The sequence below is a fragment of the Nicotiana tomentosiformis genome, chromosome 2, assembly GCF_000390325.3.
Source record: "Nicotiana tomentosiformis chromosome 2, ASM39032v3, whole genome shotgun sequence".
In the NCBI taxonomy this organism is placed as follows: domain Eukaryota; kingdom Viridiplantae; phylum Streptophyta; class Magnoliopsida; order Solanales; family Solanaceae; genus Nicotiana; species Nicotiana tomentosiformis.
Genome location: NC_090813.1, coordinates 104806043 through 104820688, shown reverse-complemented (window position 1 = coordinate 104820688; position 14646 = coordinate 104806043). Strand labels below are relative to the sequence as shown.

The 14646-nt window shown below is 35.9% G+C and overlaps 1 protein-coding gene and 1 long non-coding RNA gene across 4 annotated transcripts; both read right to left on the bottom strand.

Annotated features, from left to right (window-relative positions):
• Positions 1–366: 366 nt before the first annotated feature.
• On the bottom strand, positions 367–3196 carry LOC104100693 (uncharacterized). Of its 2 annotated transcripts, XR_687308.3 has the most exons (3): positions 2991–3196; positions 2675–2772; positions 367–640 (listed from the first exon to the last, which is right to left on the bottom strand). It is a non-coding gene; the product is annotated as an uncharacterized lncRNA (long non-coding RNA). The 2 variants fall into 2 exon arrangements; XR_687307.4 differs by having other exon boundaries at positions 367–2772.
• A 1803-nt stretch (positions 3197–4999) lies between these two features.
• LOC104100695 (glycine-rich domain-containing protein 2-like) lies at positions 5000–12884 on the bottom strand. 2 transcript variants are annotated; one of them, XM_009608000.4, is made up of 9 exons: positions 12688–12884; positions 12341–12559; positions 10257–10374; positions 9907–10161; positions 8822–9277; positions 7730–8268; positions 7041–7242; positions 5700–5855; positions 5000–5602 (listed from the first exon to the last, which is right to left on the bottom strand). In XM_009608000.4, exons 2-9 carry the CDS (start codon positions 12496–12498, stop codon positions 5468–5470), a joined length of 2019 nt encoding a protein of 672 aa, XP_009606295.1. In that variant the 5' UTR covers positions 12499–12559; positions 12688–12884; the 3' UTR covers positions 5000–5467. The 2 variants fall into 2 exon arrangements, with proteins under 2 accessions (XP_009606295.1, XP_009606294.1); XM_009607999.4 differs by having other exon boundaries at positions 12341–12516; positions 12688–12883.
• Positions 12885–14646: the final 1762 nt, after the last annotated feature.

Here is a 14646-nt window from a genome sequence, read left to right as displayed (position 1 = left end):
ATGTCTGATTCCCTTATTAAAGATTAGGAGTCGATTGAGTGGCTGCCTATCCCAACAAAGATTACTATACACTAGAGATCTTGCAACAGCAAGTTGGTAGCAACTGATAGCATCAAGTACCTAACAAAAGCATTCGAATATGCCTAAAAACAAGGGCATTTAACTGTTATCTAATTATACATCAACTATTTTCTCCTACAATGACGATCACATTTTGTTATGAACCAATTTGAGAGTCGAGAAGATTAGCTGCTTATCTTATGGAGAGTGTATTTTATGAAGAGTTATCGCTCAACAGTTATTTCCTTTTGAATGAGTAAGTGACAAAATGGATAACATTGTTGACAATAAGTAGAGTTCTGAATATCCTGATAAAACATTACTAAAACTAAAGATCTGAATATCCAGATAAAACATTACTAACACTAAAGTTCTGAATATCGTGAATCACAATGATGTTATCTAGCCAAAGCTTGCAGCAAGAAAGAACAATGGAACAGTCTGCAGTATCAGTACAGTCAAATAAGCATCTATAAGCTCTATGAACTGCTCCCCTTACCAAACCCGAAAGACAACAGATGCTGCCACTGCAAATGCCTTTCATGTTGATCTGACAAATCAGATCTAGTTAGCCGTTCATCTGTTGAAAACCCCAGAAGTTTCATGCTTGTTTGAGTAATAGCAATAAGATTTCCAATATCGTGCTAATAATAGTTAGGATTTAAAAAGATGTCATTCCTTTGATCAGAAATAAGAAAAATAAAAAATTTGAGTTGCTGAAGGTGAGTTAGACGGGAGATAGTGGTTTAGCTATCAAACAGGTCTGCTACCAACAAACTAGGAGTTATATCATTTATAAAAACAAAGTTGGGAAATGACACAGATCATTCTGCCAATCCAGATTGTTGAAAATACAGTAAATCTGATCAGCTAAGTGTTTTTTGGCCATCCTCGAAGCAATTGTTTATGGCCATTGTGAAAAAAACACTTTACGCGCTTACCATTTGATTCAACTTAGGTTGCGACTTTGTTATAGTCAACCTAAGGGGAGATTCATAATTTGAAACCAGAAATTTCTTCCTAAATATCTAATTGTACATTAAAGTAAATGATGCTAGTGGAAAGAATAATCACTTAATCAGTGTCCGTGGAAGTAGGATCCAGACTGACTGCAGTTATGGATATGTGGAGTCAAGTATATATACGTTTAATAAATAGTACCATGTATAGATGGCAAAATGTTGACCTGCTCAAAAGTCGGGGATGGAACAAGGATTAATATATGTCCGTTCAAATAGATCTCCCAACTTATCTTGTGAATATGTAATGGCAAAAGAGTCAGTTTTTATTTATTTATTCCGGTTCTTATGAAACCTCTCAAAATCCACATCCATTTGCCAGAGAAATGTGATAGCTTTGTTACAAAAGACATGAAACAAAACCTGTTACATGTTTGCCTTAAAAATCTTCTACACTAATAGCTGATTCCAGAGAAAAAGAGTAATAGTTGAATTTGTCAATCAATAATGTCTAGCTTAGAGAGATTGCATGATTTCATATTCTCTAAGCTGAAGGACAAAAAGATCAAATTCAGGAAGGATGTTTTCTTCTATAAGAACTAAAACCAGCATTTGGAAGATTAGGCTATGGAATTTCTGGAAAAAAACTCCACACGATCCTTTCGTCTTTTATTCATCTACTCCAACATCTGCGATAAAGACCACTATGACGACCCACAGATAAGGCTCGCAGAAGTTTTACTCATACAAGCTCCATCTAAAACTGATTCCCTCTTAGCTTTCAGAATGACAATGTTAAAGCTGTGGAATTACTCAATCCCAAAAGAACTGGCAACGGGAAAGGTTAGATTCCGGATGTACAAAAATAAAGGTTTCTATTCCCTCAACTACAACTAAGCATCTCTGATTTATTTGAATGAGGAGAGACAAATCACACATGTAAATTGTTTACATAGCTAATCTACAGAAAGGTCGTGCTGTGACACTTGTTGGATGGTAACAAGACGCTTCTTTGCAAACCATGCACCCAAGAAGGGAGCAAGATCCTTTTCAATCCATCAGATCTCCCACTTATTTTCACAAGTGCTGAACATAAAACAATCTAAGAACTAGTTATCTCCTCCTATGAAACCTGTGACTTCTAGAATGAGATTGAGGATTACTGAACATCTTTAGATGCTATCTCCTCCCATTGCTAATCAAATGGAAACACTTGTTCATCTTTAACACCTCTAACTTCAAGTTGATGACAAAATACTCCTTGTCTCAATAGTTTGACATATGTTTTTCCTTTTATAACAATTTCTGATACAATTTAAACCATAAAAATTGTAACTCATAGTATTTTTATTTAAATCCTAATTGCATAAATTTTACTTAAAACAATGAAGACTTCGACGTCCTAATTCACTGCAGGTAAGATAATAGAAGCTTATGGACCCTAAGTTACAGAAAGTAGAGTCACGAGAAACTCCTGCAGAGTGGATCACAGAGCATTGATAAACATCACATCACAGTAGATCACGTCACAATAGATCCGTGACTGAATCAAAAGGACTAAATTCATACTCTAACACCAATAAAGCACAAAAGGAAAAAAAAAATTGCAGATCGCAAAGTAAATCCTCAAAAGGAGTAGATGCAGGAAAACATACCTTCAATTTGACGCAGCAAGTTTCTGGAGAAAAAAAAAGCCATCCGAATCTCCAAATCAACCTTCAGAAGAACTCAGAGTTGGATTTACTTTACATATCTGAAATCAAATGACTAACAGAACTTTAATTGGTTAATAAAAGCTATACCCAGCTCACACACAAGTTTTTTTTTTCTTTTGGAGATCAACTCACTATGATTTTCATTTAGTAAATAAGCAAATCCATATAAATTTAGAGCAAAAAAAGACACGGGTTTTTAATTCTAAGGAATTTAAAAGCTATAGGAACAGAGTAGGGACATGTTCAGACTTGAGACCTGATTCTTTTGAGAGAGCACCACTTTGTGTGATCAGTATTAAAGTCGTATCAACTTTTAGGTAAGGGTCATTCTTAGATAAATTTTGAGTGGTTTTTTTTGTTCTCTCTTGCCTCTTGTTCTTTCTGCTGACGGCAAAATTAAGGAGAAGCATAGAGTATAACTTGGAATAGAAGAGATGACAGAATATTTTGGAAATTGGGAAATGATACCTCAACTAACTCATGAAATCATATTTATCTTTGCGAAAAATACTCATTTGGAATGGTCAAATACAGTTGTCTGAACCAACTCCTTGGATGCGTTATGCACTATCATTTGTCTGCATCTTTACTCTCTTTCACAGACATGTAAATTTAGGATTTAGGTCAATGGTTCGAACCTATTGAACCACGCATATAATGGTTTCAATTTTTAACAATGTATACATAATTTGGAGCTAAAATGAGTGGGTAAAATTTCGCTATCTTAATATACTATATACATCATGAAAATGAATAGCAAGTTTTACTGTACCAATCGGCTAAGTGAAAAAGTTTGCAAATGCTTACAACACCCCAATTCCCACTTTGTTAAGTGTGTAGGACCACGTTGTGCTGAATGACAATGATTCCACTGTGCCACGTTATGAATCTCTTTGCGGTTAGACTTTTGATGTCGAGCTTCTCAAAGTAAAATTATACTACTTGGGTAAAGAATCAGAGTCAAAACCGATTAAAATAAATTATGCATCATTAAGTCGAGATGTGTGGTCAAGAGGTCATCGGTATGCTTTTCTCCTACAACCATTAGAATCTGTCAATTTAGTTAGTCTCTCTCAAAGTATTATTGTTACTACCCGGTTTTCATAAATTTGACTGTAACAGTCCCCACCAAAGCAAGTAAATAATTGAGAACTCAGAAAGCTTCACACAGAAGACCATATAACTATATAAATACATTTCCAAACATCCAGATCATGATTAAGACACTCTAGCATCAAGAACCCGAAGTGCTTATATGTACACATTGGGAGTGGTTCCACCTCTACAAACATACAAGCATCAACCCATCAGTAGGACCAAATTAGCTCAAATACTATTTTGGTCCAGACCTTTCTCCGTGGGAAGTGCACAGTTAACCACTAATAAGACATGTATTTACTTTTAAGTCACTGTTTAAAATGTCTTTAGTCTTTAGCCACTGCTTTAATAAACTTTACCCGCCCGAACGAAAATACCCTTCTGCTCATAAAGTTCAGGACCAAGTGTCCTTAACTTATGAGCTTGTTACGGTAAGTTCAGGACTAGCTGTCCTTAATTTATGAGCTTGTAAGTTTAAGTTTAGGACTACTTGTCCTTAACTTTTGAACTTGTAACTCTAAATTCAGGACTACATGTCCTTAACTTCTGTGCTTGGAACTCGAAGTTCAGGACTACATATCCTTAATTTTTGTGGTTAAGGACCAAGTGTCCTTAATTTTTGAACTTCCAATTCTAAGTTCAGGACCAAGTGTCCTTAACTTATAAGCTTGTTATTATAAGTTCAGGACTAACTGTCCTTAATTTATGAGCTTGTACGTCTAAGGTAAGGACTACCTGTCCTTAGTTTTTGAGCTTGTAACTCTAAATCCAGGACTACATGTCCTTAACTTTTGAACTTGTAACTCTAAGTTCAGGACTACTTGTCCTTAATTTCTGTGCTTGTAACTATAAGTTAAGGACCAAATCCTTTCAACAACACATGCATCAACAAGAATCAGAAACCCAATTCAGCATTGAATCCATACTTAAAATTGAAGGCAAAAACCGAATAAAGGTGGCAATCACACGAAACAAGACAAAGCTGACCCTCGTTAGAAAAACAGCAAGATATCATTTTTCATCTTCGTAACTGTTCAAAGTCATCAAATTCACAAGAATCAAAAAACCCAATCCAACATTTTTATCACAAACAACATATGCATCCAATAAAACATGTCTCTGCATCGAACTTGAGAGAGAGAAGCGAGGGTTTGGGAAGAAAAGCAATGGAAGAAAGGGTAAAAATGTCTTTTCATATTAATTTTAATAGAGTAGTGGCTATTTTTGCTCAACATTAGAATTGCTGGATAAAAAATAAATACCACCTTAAATAGTGGCTACCCCACGCCATTTTTACTCTAAATTCATCAGCACAGCCACTGCCACATCTCTGCTCCTACAGCAATCACAACCGCCGCTCATTAACCTACTTGCACAAGATAACTCCCCCCTCCCCCCCCCCCCCCCCCAAAAAAAACATACACACACACAGAGCCACCATAACCACCGTCACGAGAACCATGCTATTTACGACACTACCACAGCCATTGCTAGTGCCACTGCCTCAGCTGTTTGCTCCTCCTTTTGGCAGCATTTACTCGTTTCCTTTCGCAGTCTCTACATCAACATGCGTTGTCTTCTCAGCATCTGAAATTGTAGATTATTTTTACTGCTCTATTCATTGCATGCATTAGTTTATTCAGTTGAATTATTCTTATCCTTCAAATTGTTGCCGCTGCTCAGCAAGCTACTATACCCTTCCTTTCTCAAAATATCACCTAGTATAAAAGTTGTTATGGTGCCAGGCAAAAGTAACCACTCCTCTTTCACCTGATTTTTCAAAGAAACACGTGCAGTCAGGCAGATGTAACCCCATGTTTTGAAATTGAAACAAGCAAAATATTGTAAATGAATTTAATAGACTTACGTTGATTACACCACATTTTAAGTCGAGCAACGCCAGTGCCCTTCCATATGGGTGCTCTGAAGAGAATTCAACTGCTGTCATAAAATCATCTTGATTTCTTCGCTTTGCACAATGCTTGTGCTCATAATCCAATCTCTGACCAGGGAAGAATTTTACCTGTGAAATGAGTATGGAAAGTGTAAAGTCATGGAGAGCATAGACGATGCAAACTTGTGAGATCCTCAAAACTACAATCAAAAGAAATAATTAGAAGCTATGCATTATCCATCTTCCTATCCTCTCTTTTCGTTAGTCCTACATAGCAGAAAACCATTGAACACCCGCCTCCCCTCCCCTCCTCACCAACTTCCACCTGCCAATTGGATTCACTTCTTTCTCTCTAAACCTTAATTGCGCCTCTTCTCTTTCTCTAAGTTAAGAACCACTGACCCATTTCTATCTCCTGTCAAATAAGCAATTCATTATCATGCTTTGACGAAGTGAGTGAGAACAGATTTAATCCAAAACCAAGATTATCTTCAACTATGGTTTTTTGCTTCTTTCTAGTTTATTAAACCGTATCCCCTCTGTGCTACTTCCTTAAGTTCTTTTCTTATTTTCCCTTGGTTTTTTTTTTTTGGTTGATTCTAATTCCTTAGATTGCTCATTGCTGAACATTCATGGTGCATGCTAATGCTTTGTTATTTATTTACATAATTTAAAGTTGTGGAGATAAGGTAGATTTCTCATTTTTCTTCCAAACAAATTTTCATAAAGCAAGATGAGAAAAAAGCAAAACAAGGAGCTATTCTTATAAAATTCTCAACATAAAGGAAAATAGGCAATCTCAGGAGTACTAACCACCACCTCCAATTCCTAATGATTGAGGAGACTTCAAACACAATCTTAATTCTTCAGAAGACGACAACGACCACACAAGGTATAAGTTTTTTAGGTCTTTCATTGATTTTTGGCGACTGGAAGTTTTGTGCACCTAATTTTGACACAATCAAATCTGACAAAGGCTGCTCATATTAAGCTTTTGAAGTTTGGACAGTACAGCTGGAAGCAAAATAGTATGATATTGACTGGAGTAAGTCTAAATAGAAGAACTCAGATGTAGCAAAACTGTATTCCCATAAAAATCAATGAGAAATGTTTTGAATGAATGTATAAGGAACAACACATAGTGCTTATCCGCAAGAAGTATTCCTAAAATCTGATGGAAAATATCAATCATTCAGTCGATGAGTGAAATTAAAGAGTGATAAGTGAAAATCATAGGCATTTAATGCGCATGTTTACCAATCTATCCTGTTTTAAGAAGAAAAAATTTGTAAGGTGTAGTGGATGAATACTCACAATCCTGGAACCACCAACCAACTCCAAAAGGTAACCTTCATCACCACTGCAAGTTTGAAGTTGGAGGGACCAGTGGGAATCTAACAGCAACCACTCTTTCCCGACTAACTCCGCAAGAGAATGCGTCTCACCAGACTTGCTGATGCCAATCACCTCCTTTTGCAATGTAGAGTTGCTCAATCTCTTTGATTTCTTGGAGTTCCTGCAGTCAAAACATGAATTTCATGAGAATAGCTCAAGTTCAATACAGCTGACAGTTTCAAACAGCAAGAAGTAAAGGTGACAATAGTCTTTTAACTGTTTTAATTGAAAGTGTTCCATGGAATTGTAGAAGTGGTTAGAACTCTCACTTAAGTCAAAACAAGCACATCCTTCTACGCACATTCAAATATCAGATGGTCCCCTTCCACCAAATCAAACAGTTAGGCTTAATTAAAAACACGAAAAGGATTTACTCCAAGTTTGTTTTAAAGGAACAATAACTTTCTCAATATTTTGATGGTGATGTTAAAGGTTACCGATGTGTTAACTATATGACCACACAAGATGTTACGATTGATTAAAATTTTAATCTTGAATTAGAGGGAAAAGAAAAGTAAAGTAGATATATACACAAACAACATGCAGATTTATGAGCAAGTCAAAAACTAGAACAGCACTAACAACAAAGAATACCAAAAGCTACATACCTCATTTGCAGGCTAATGAGCTCATCACCAGCATCATCAATGACACGAGTCCAATTCTTTGCATATTGAATACTTCCAGGTAGTGGGAAAAAACAAGAAGTTTTTGAGAATGCTCGGGAGCGAACCATGTGAAAAACATATGGTGCTGCAGTAGGTGTTGTAACCGATACAGCTACTCGTATACAGATTGGTTCCAGTACTTTTATTTTAGTGCTTGGCACAACTTCCAACCATTTTTCCATTGTGAGTTTCGAAGCTGGGCAAATCAAATCTTCTAAAGAGAAGGCAGTAGAACCCAGAACTTCACCAGATTTTGAAATCGGCAAACCATGAGATGATTGGGACATGAGTTCTAATAGAAGATGGCCACTAGGTTCACATTGGAAATAAGCAACCTGCTTTTCTCCACTCTCAGAGAAAATAGTAAGTTTCTTTTTTGCATTAAAGATCCTATCAGGCTGTGTCTTGCTAAAAGAAACAAAGAAGCATCCCTTTTGACCTTCGGGTAAGTTTCTTATGCCTATGATCTCCAACATGACCTGCAAAAGAAATTGCTAGAAGTTACAAACTTTTGAACATCACATAGTCCAAAGCTAAAATCAGATTAACAGATGATAACTAGATAAGGTATGGATGATGAAGAACCGAAGAAATGGCAATAGTTCTGTCGAAGGCTCGAAGATTGAGACAGAAGAAAAGGAGGCTTCTGTTCTATTTTTGGCGATCAAGCGGTCTAGGTTACACAAAAATGATTTAACCCAATTCCAAGCTAACAAAATACTATAAAGGACAGCAGTCTTAAATTTCCTAATCAAGGTTAAAGTTTTAATCAAATAATCTATGCCCGATTAAAGTGGCTCGGAAGTAGTGGTTCCCCTATCATCTCTAACTTTCCCTGCACACCGATTGATGGAAACAACTCAATTTTATATGGTCATCACATACTCCAGATCCCCTTTTTGCACTATTTTTTAAGATATAAAGCTGGTAATGAATTTCATTGGATGTATATACAAAATTATATCAACAATCCAACAAATAAAACAAAAACAGAACAGGCTTTAGAAACACTAGAAAGATTCAGAAAATTACTTCAAGAACTTTCATCTCTGGAAGATGAATTATCTTCTGATCTGCATGGAATGTATCTGCCTTCTTGCTCATGGAATTGGAAGGATAAGGACAAATTCTAAGAGGAGATGGTGCATTTCCTCTATACATTGCACCTGCTCTCCAATATCTTAAACCATACATTTCCTCCCATAGCTTTGTAGTTCCAGAAAACCCAGTGTCCAGCTTCATCCCTTTTGTTCTGTCTGAATCAGTATCGTCATGATCTAACACCTTACCCATAATATCAACAAGGTCTTTACAATAAGAAATCGGATGTAACTGGTGAGTGTGCCAGATAAGGTCAATGTCATAAGTCGGAACAGAGAAGCTCTTGATTGATCTTTCTCTGTTTCTCCGGATTAAGTGTAAGAAACCCTTGTATCGAGCCACAGCTCCTTCAAGATAGAGCTCGTTGTTCATGTGGGGTCTAGACACCTGGAAGAAAGATATGATATAAGACAGCAAATGATACATACTATACTAGCATGTCTGAACAGTGTGGTATTAATAAAAAGTTTAAGAAAACGTGCTAACTTATAGGCCACTCCTAATAATGCAAAAGATATAAAGACCAAATAGCCACATCACCATCCACAATAATTTGCAAGAGATAGTTGAAGTTTGCTACTTCGCTTCTCTACCTCTTTTATATATGACAAGGATGAGCAGGCAGGCAGGAGAAATGATCCCTCTACCTCACATTTCAGGTTTTTCCTTATTTATCTGTTTCATAATTGTCCCTTTCAGAATTGTCCTAGATAGTTGATCTTTGCTACTTCGCTTCTCTATCTCCTTTATATATGACAAGGATGAGCAGGCAGGCAGGAGAAATGATCCCTCTACCTCCCATTTCAGGTTTTTCCTTATTTATCCCTTTCAGAATTGTCTTATATCATTCTGTTTATAAAGTTTGTCACGTACCATTGATTGTCAAGCACTCAAGCATTACATTCAAATAAGACTTGTAACAAAAATTAAAGTTTGTGATTTTTATAAAACTGAATTTTGCTAATTGTTTGGCCTGTGATTTACTTAAAATGAAGTGTTAGCATCCTCTTGCTCACCTGGTAGAAGAAAGGGCTTTGCCTTTTAACAGCAGAGACTAAATCATAGTTACTGCACTTTTCAGATTCTAGAATTTGTACAGGGATATTATCTGAAAGAGCTCTTTCTGACTCCAAGTCATAGGGTTCATTTGGATACGAGTGCTTCCATATTTCTTCCGTTTCCCTATTTGATATTCCTTTCAAAGAAGATACAACATTATGGTTGTCAAGAAGTCTCCCATATAATTGCTCGCAGTCAGTCTTGTATCTAACCTGGAAAGGTAGAATAACCATTTCACGTGTCAATAAAAGCAATCAGTCACAAAGGTATAATTGAAAACAAATGTTTCAACTGTTCAGAAGCTTACAGGATTGAGTCTGTGACAATGCCAAACCCATTCACAATCAAGGGGAATGACCAAAGGTCCTTCAAAGAAGGGGGACTCAGAGTGTTTTGCCAATAACGGTAGCCAACACGAATAATACCTGAAATGGAGATTTTCATTGCAAGTTTTCCAAATAAAGAAAACTGAAATACATGAATCAAGGTCAAATCCCCCAAGATAACAGAAACAATCTCAAGTCTTTTTCAAGGATCACGAAACATAATAGTATAATACACGACATGAGCGAGAAGCCAAAGAAAATAAAATCTGAATCAGTATCTAGCACTGAATATTATACTTAAACCAATGCAATATTAATTGCCAGTATCACCCTAAGACCAGAAGACACGATAAAATGTCGAATTAAGAAAGCATTCTCAACAAGACATCATAGCTAAGTGAACTGGGCGGAGAACCATGAGGTCTCAGGTTCAAATCCCAGTAGCGGCAAAAAACCACTAGGTGATTTTTCTAATTTGCCTAAACCTTGGTAGGCAGAGTACTTACAGCTTGTTTGGATGGTTGTTATGTATCGCTTCATAATGTATCGTATAGTATTGTATTGTATTGTATTGTAATGTAGTGTATCGTTTTGATGTATAATATGTTTGGATAGGTTGTATAGTTTTCCGCCGTTTCATGATGTCATGCACAAATAATATGAAGAATAAACTTGCAATATTATAAAGAAAAAGTAAGGTACAACAACAACATACCCAGTGTATTACCACAAGTGGGGTCTGGGGAGGGTAATATGTACGCAAACCTTACCCCTACCTTGTGAAGGTAGAGAAACTGTTTCCGGAAGAGCCTCGGCTCAATAAAGCAAAAACGCATCAGTTATGGCAAAAAAACTACAGTAAGCGAAATAGTAACAACATCCAGAGGGAGAAAAAAAACACAACGAAGCAAAGGAAACATAAGGTAATAATATCGATCTAAAAATAGGGAACACGAGGATAACACTAGTACTACAGCTATGGAAGAAAGTACAGGTTTGGAAAAGAAATACGCTCGACTACTTACTAACCTACAACCCTAATCCTTGAAAGGGTCATGTCCTCGGTTAGGTGAAGATGTGTCATGTCCTATCTGATCACCTCTCCTCAATATTTCTTCTGCCTACCTCTACCATTCCTAGGACCCACCATAGCCAACATCTCACACCTCCTCACTGGGACATCTGTGCCTCTCCTCTTCACGTGCCTGAACCATCTCAGCCTCGCTTCCCGCATCTTGTCCACCACACAAGCCACTCCCACCTTATCTCGAATATCTTCATTTCTAATCTTATCCCTCCTAGTATGACCACACATCCATCTCAGCATCCTCATCTCCGCAACTTTTAACTTCTGAACATGAGAGGTCTTGACTGGCCAATATTCTGCCACATACAACATGACCGGTCTAACCACTAATCCGTAAAACTTACTTTTAAGTCTTGGTGGCACATTCTTGTCGCACAAAACGCTGGATGCGAGCCTCCACTTCATCCACCCCGCTCCAATAGATGTGTGACATGCTCGTCAATTTCCCTATTTCCTTGGATTATAGATCTAAGATACTTAAAACTTTCTCTCTTAGGTATGACTTGTGTGTCCAGCCTCACTTCGATGTCATTATAAAAAAAAGTAAGGTACGAAGTAAAATTATTATATAAAAAGGTAGGGTAAAACATAAAATAAGATTGTTTAAGAATAAGGAAGGGCATGGTGAGAGAAAAAAATAAGGTAACGACGCGACCATACCAAATTGGTCACGACACTTTTCGTCGTTACGTAACGACACTTTTCGTCGTTACGTAACGACGGATTTAACGATATGATACAATAAAATTTAAGTAACAATCAAAACAAACATTGTATTTAAAGTAATAATAGGATACAATACAACAAGTAACAACCATCCAAACATGCTGATAGTACTTGTGCGGATACGATTTAGCAGGTACCCAATAGAATAGTCAAGTTGCGTGCAAGCTGGGCGGACACCACCGTTATAATAAAAAAATATCATAGCTAAGTGAACAATTGCAACAGACGTCACATTTCAAAATTGGGGATTACCTATAAATAGCCATATCCAGACCAGGGCCCTCATAGAGCCAACGGTTCCTATCAAGGGTAGCAAGAAACTCAAGATGCAGTTTGGCTGCAGCAACAAGGTCTACATTTATCACAATCTTCTGTGCTTCATCCCACTCCAACTGCTGCTCCATCTCCATGCCTTCTTCGACCACAAGCTATTGGGTTGACAACGCAATTGGTAAATTGCAGAATGATATTCTATAAATTTTAAAAAGATTGGGTATAGAAAAGCCAAGGCAAATCACCAGTTTGGAGAAAGTTAATTCAGAATCGCACAGAAGGAAAAATGCACAATTAGTACTAAGTAATTTGCTTGTTGAACTTACAGAGAAAACAAAAGAAACGATGATCGCCGGACAACTCTATGGAGATAGCGACTCTTTTTTATATTGTGTAGGAGTTTGAGGTTTTCAAAGTCTTTGTGACTCCAAATATAAGTAGATTTTGCCGAGTAATTTCAACGAAAGCTTCGAGTTTGAACATCAATCAATATTTATAGATTAGCATGTGGACGAAGCCGCGAATAAGAGTAGTAGTACGACGAGTTCTAGACTTGATCAAGTCCACCATGCTTTTCTTATGACAAAACTACCCTCTGATAACATGCTTTTTTTTTTTCTTTCGAAAAAGGGTCAAATTTACCCGTCTGGTGTTTGGATTGGCTTATGTTTGGATTGGCTGTTCAAATCAGCTTAAAATGACTTTTTGGCTTATTTGAATGTTTGGATAGATCATAAAATTGCTTTTAAGCCAAATGCTTTTAGGCTGAAATACTCAAAACAAGCTAAAAGTAATAAGTTGGGGTTGTCCAACTTATTACTTTTTGGCTTAAAAGCTTTTTATGTTTGACCAAATAATTTACCCTACTATCCCTTTCATTTTTTCTAAAACCCAAAACTACCCTTCCCTTACAAATTAAATCCTCGTGTCAGTTCTAATCACCATTTTTAATCTTGCCGTTGCTGATGTCATTCTCAAAAATTTGTCAATTTCGTGAATTTCTTAACGTGAAGCAAACAATAGTTTTTTAAACCAATGTTTGATACATTCCAATATTTTGTAAATATTATATTCTTTTAGCTTCTTTTTTGGTTCCATAACATTTATTTTTTGGTCGTTGAATCCTTCCTTTTTTTAATTGGTGTAACTATATTCTAAATCAAATCATTCGATGAGTTTATATATTACCACAGAATTTGAAGTTATGAACGAAAAAACCACTTTTTTGACAAATAATTAATTATTACATGTTATTTAAATGAATATGTTATATTTAGGCAATCAGTTTAAATTGAAAGTGAGTTAAATTATAAATTATAAATTATTTGTATATGTGTCAACTTAGAATAAAATATTATAGTAATCGTCTTCATTATAATGTTAATATTATAATGTTAATAACTTTAAAGATATTGCAGTCATTTTAACAGAAAAAAGTGCTTACCAGCACTTGTTTACAACATTTCAACAACTTTTTTTCAGTTTCAGCACTTTTATCAAAACACGTAACTGCTTATTTATAAAATAAGTTTCAGCACTTAAAAAGTGTTTTTAAGCACTAATGCTTAAAAGCCACTTTTTTTAAGTCAATCCAAACGGGCTCTTTGGAACTACTTTTTGCTTATTTTATTTTGATAAGTATATACTTGGGATCTTTCTTTTTTGTTGCTAATATATATTTTGGGTCTAATATTAACCATGTTTAGGAAAAAAATCTCCTTTCTATCCTTTATCCCTAACAAGCTTCACACTGAGTGTAATTTTAACCTATAGTAAAAGATAGGAAAGCAAATTTAGACCTTTTGTCCTCAAATATTTTGACTTACGGAATCCATCCATTTCAGGCTAGAGTTTTTTAATGGCGGTGAAAATACAAGACGATTTGCTAACAATAAATTGAGTCCTTGATTCATGAAAAATGAATTTTTTTAGCCCATTTAGTCATGCTTCTAAAATCAACTTATTTTGAGAAGTGTTTTTCTCAGAAGTACTTTTCAAAAAAACTATTGTTCGTGAGAAGCATTTTATGTTTGGCTATTTAATTTAAAAAGCACTTTTGAGCAACAATTAATATTTGACCAAACTTTTTCTTTCTACTTCTAAAAAACTGCTTTTGTTCCTACGCAAAAGCACTTTTTTTCTTTTTAAAAGCTTGGCCAAACAGTCTAGTTATGTCTTTGAGGCCATGCAACTTGCAAGCATCTCGAATTCTAGATACACCTGAGTACATATAGAAACATGAACCCTATAGATCTTTGAAACCAATACGCAGAACTTCGGGCAAG

Coding starts and splice junctions, on each gene's coding strand:
- LOC104100695 (XM_009608000.4), bottom strand. CDS start 12,498: ATGGAGATGGAGCAGCAGTTGGAGTGGGATGAAGCACAGAAGATTGTG. Junction 10,162..10,256: donor ATTGTCACAGACTCAATCCT/GTAAGCTTCTGA, acceptor CTACCTTTCCAG/GTTAGATACAAGACTGACTG. Junction 5,603..5,699: donor TAAAATGTGGTGTAATCAAC/GTAAGTCTATTA, acceptor TTGAAAAATCAG/GTGAAAGAGGAGTGGTTACT.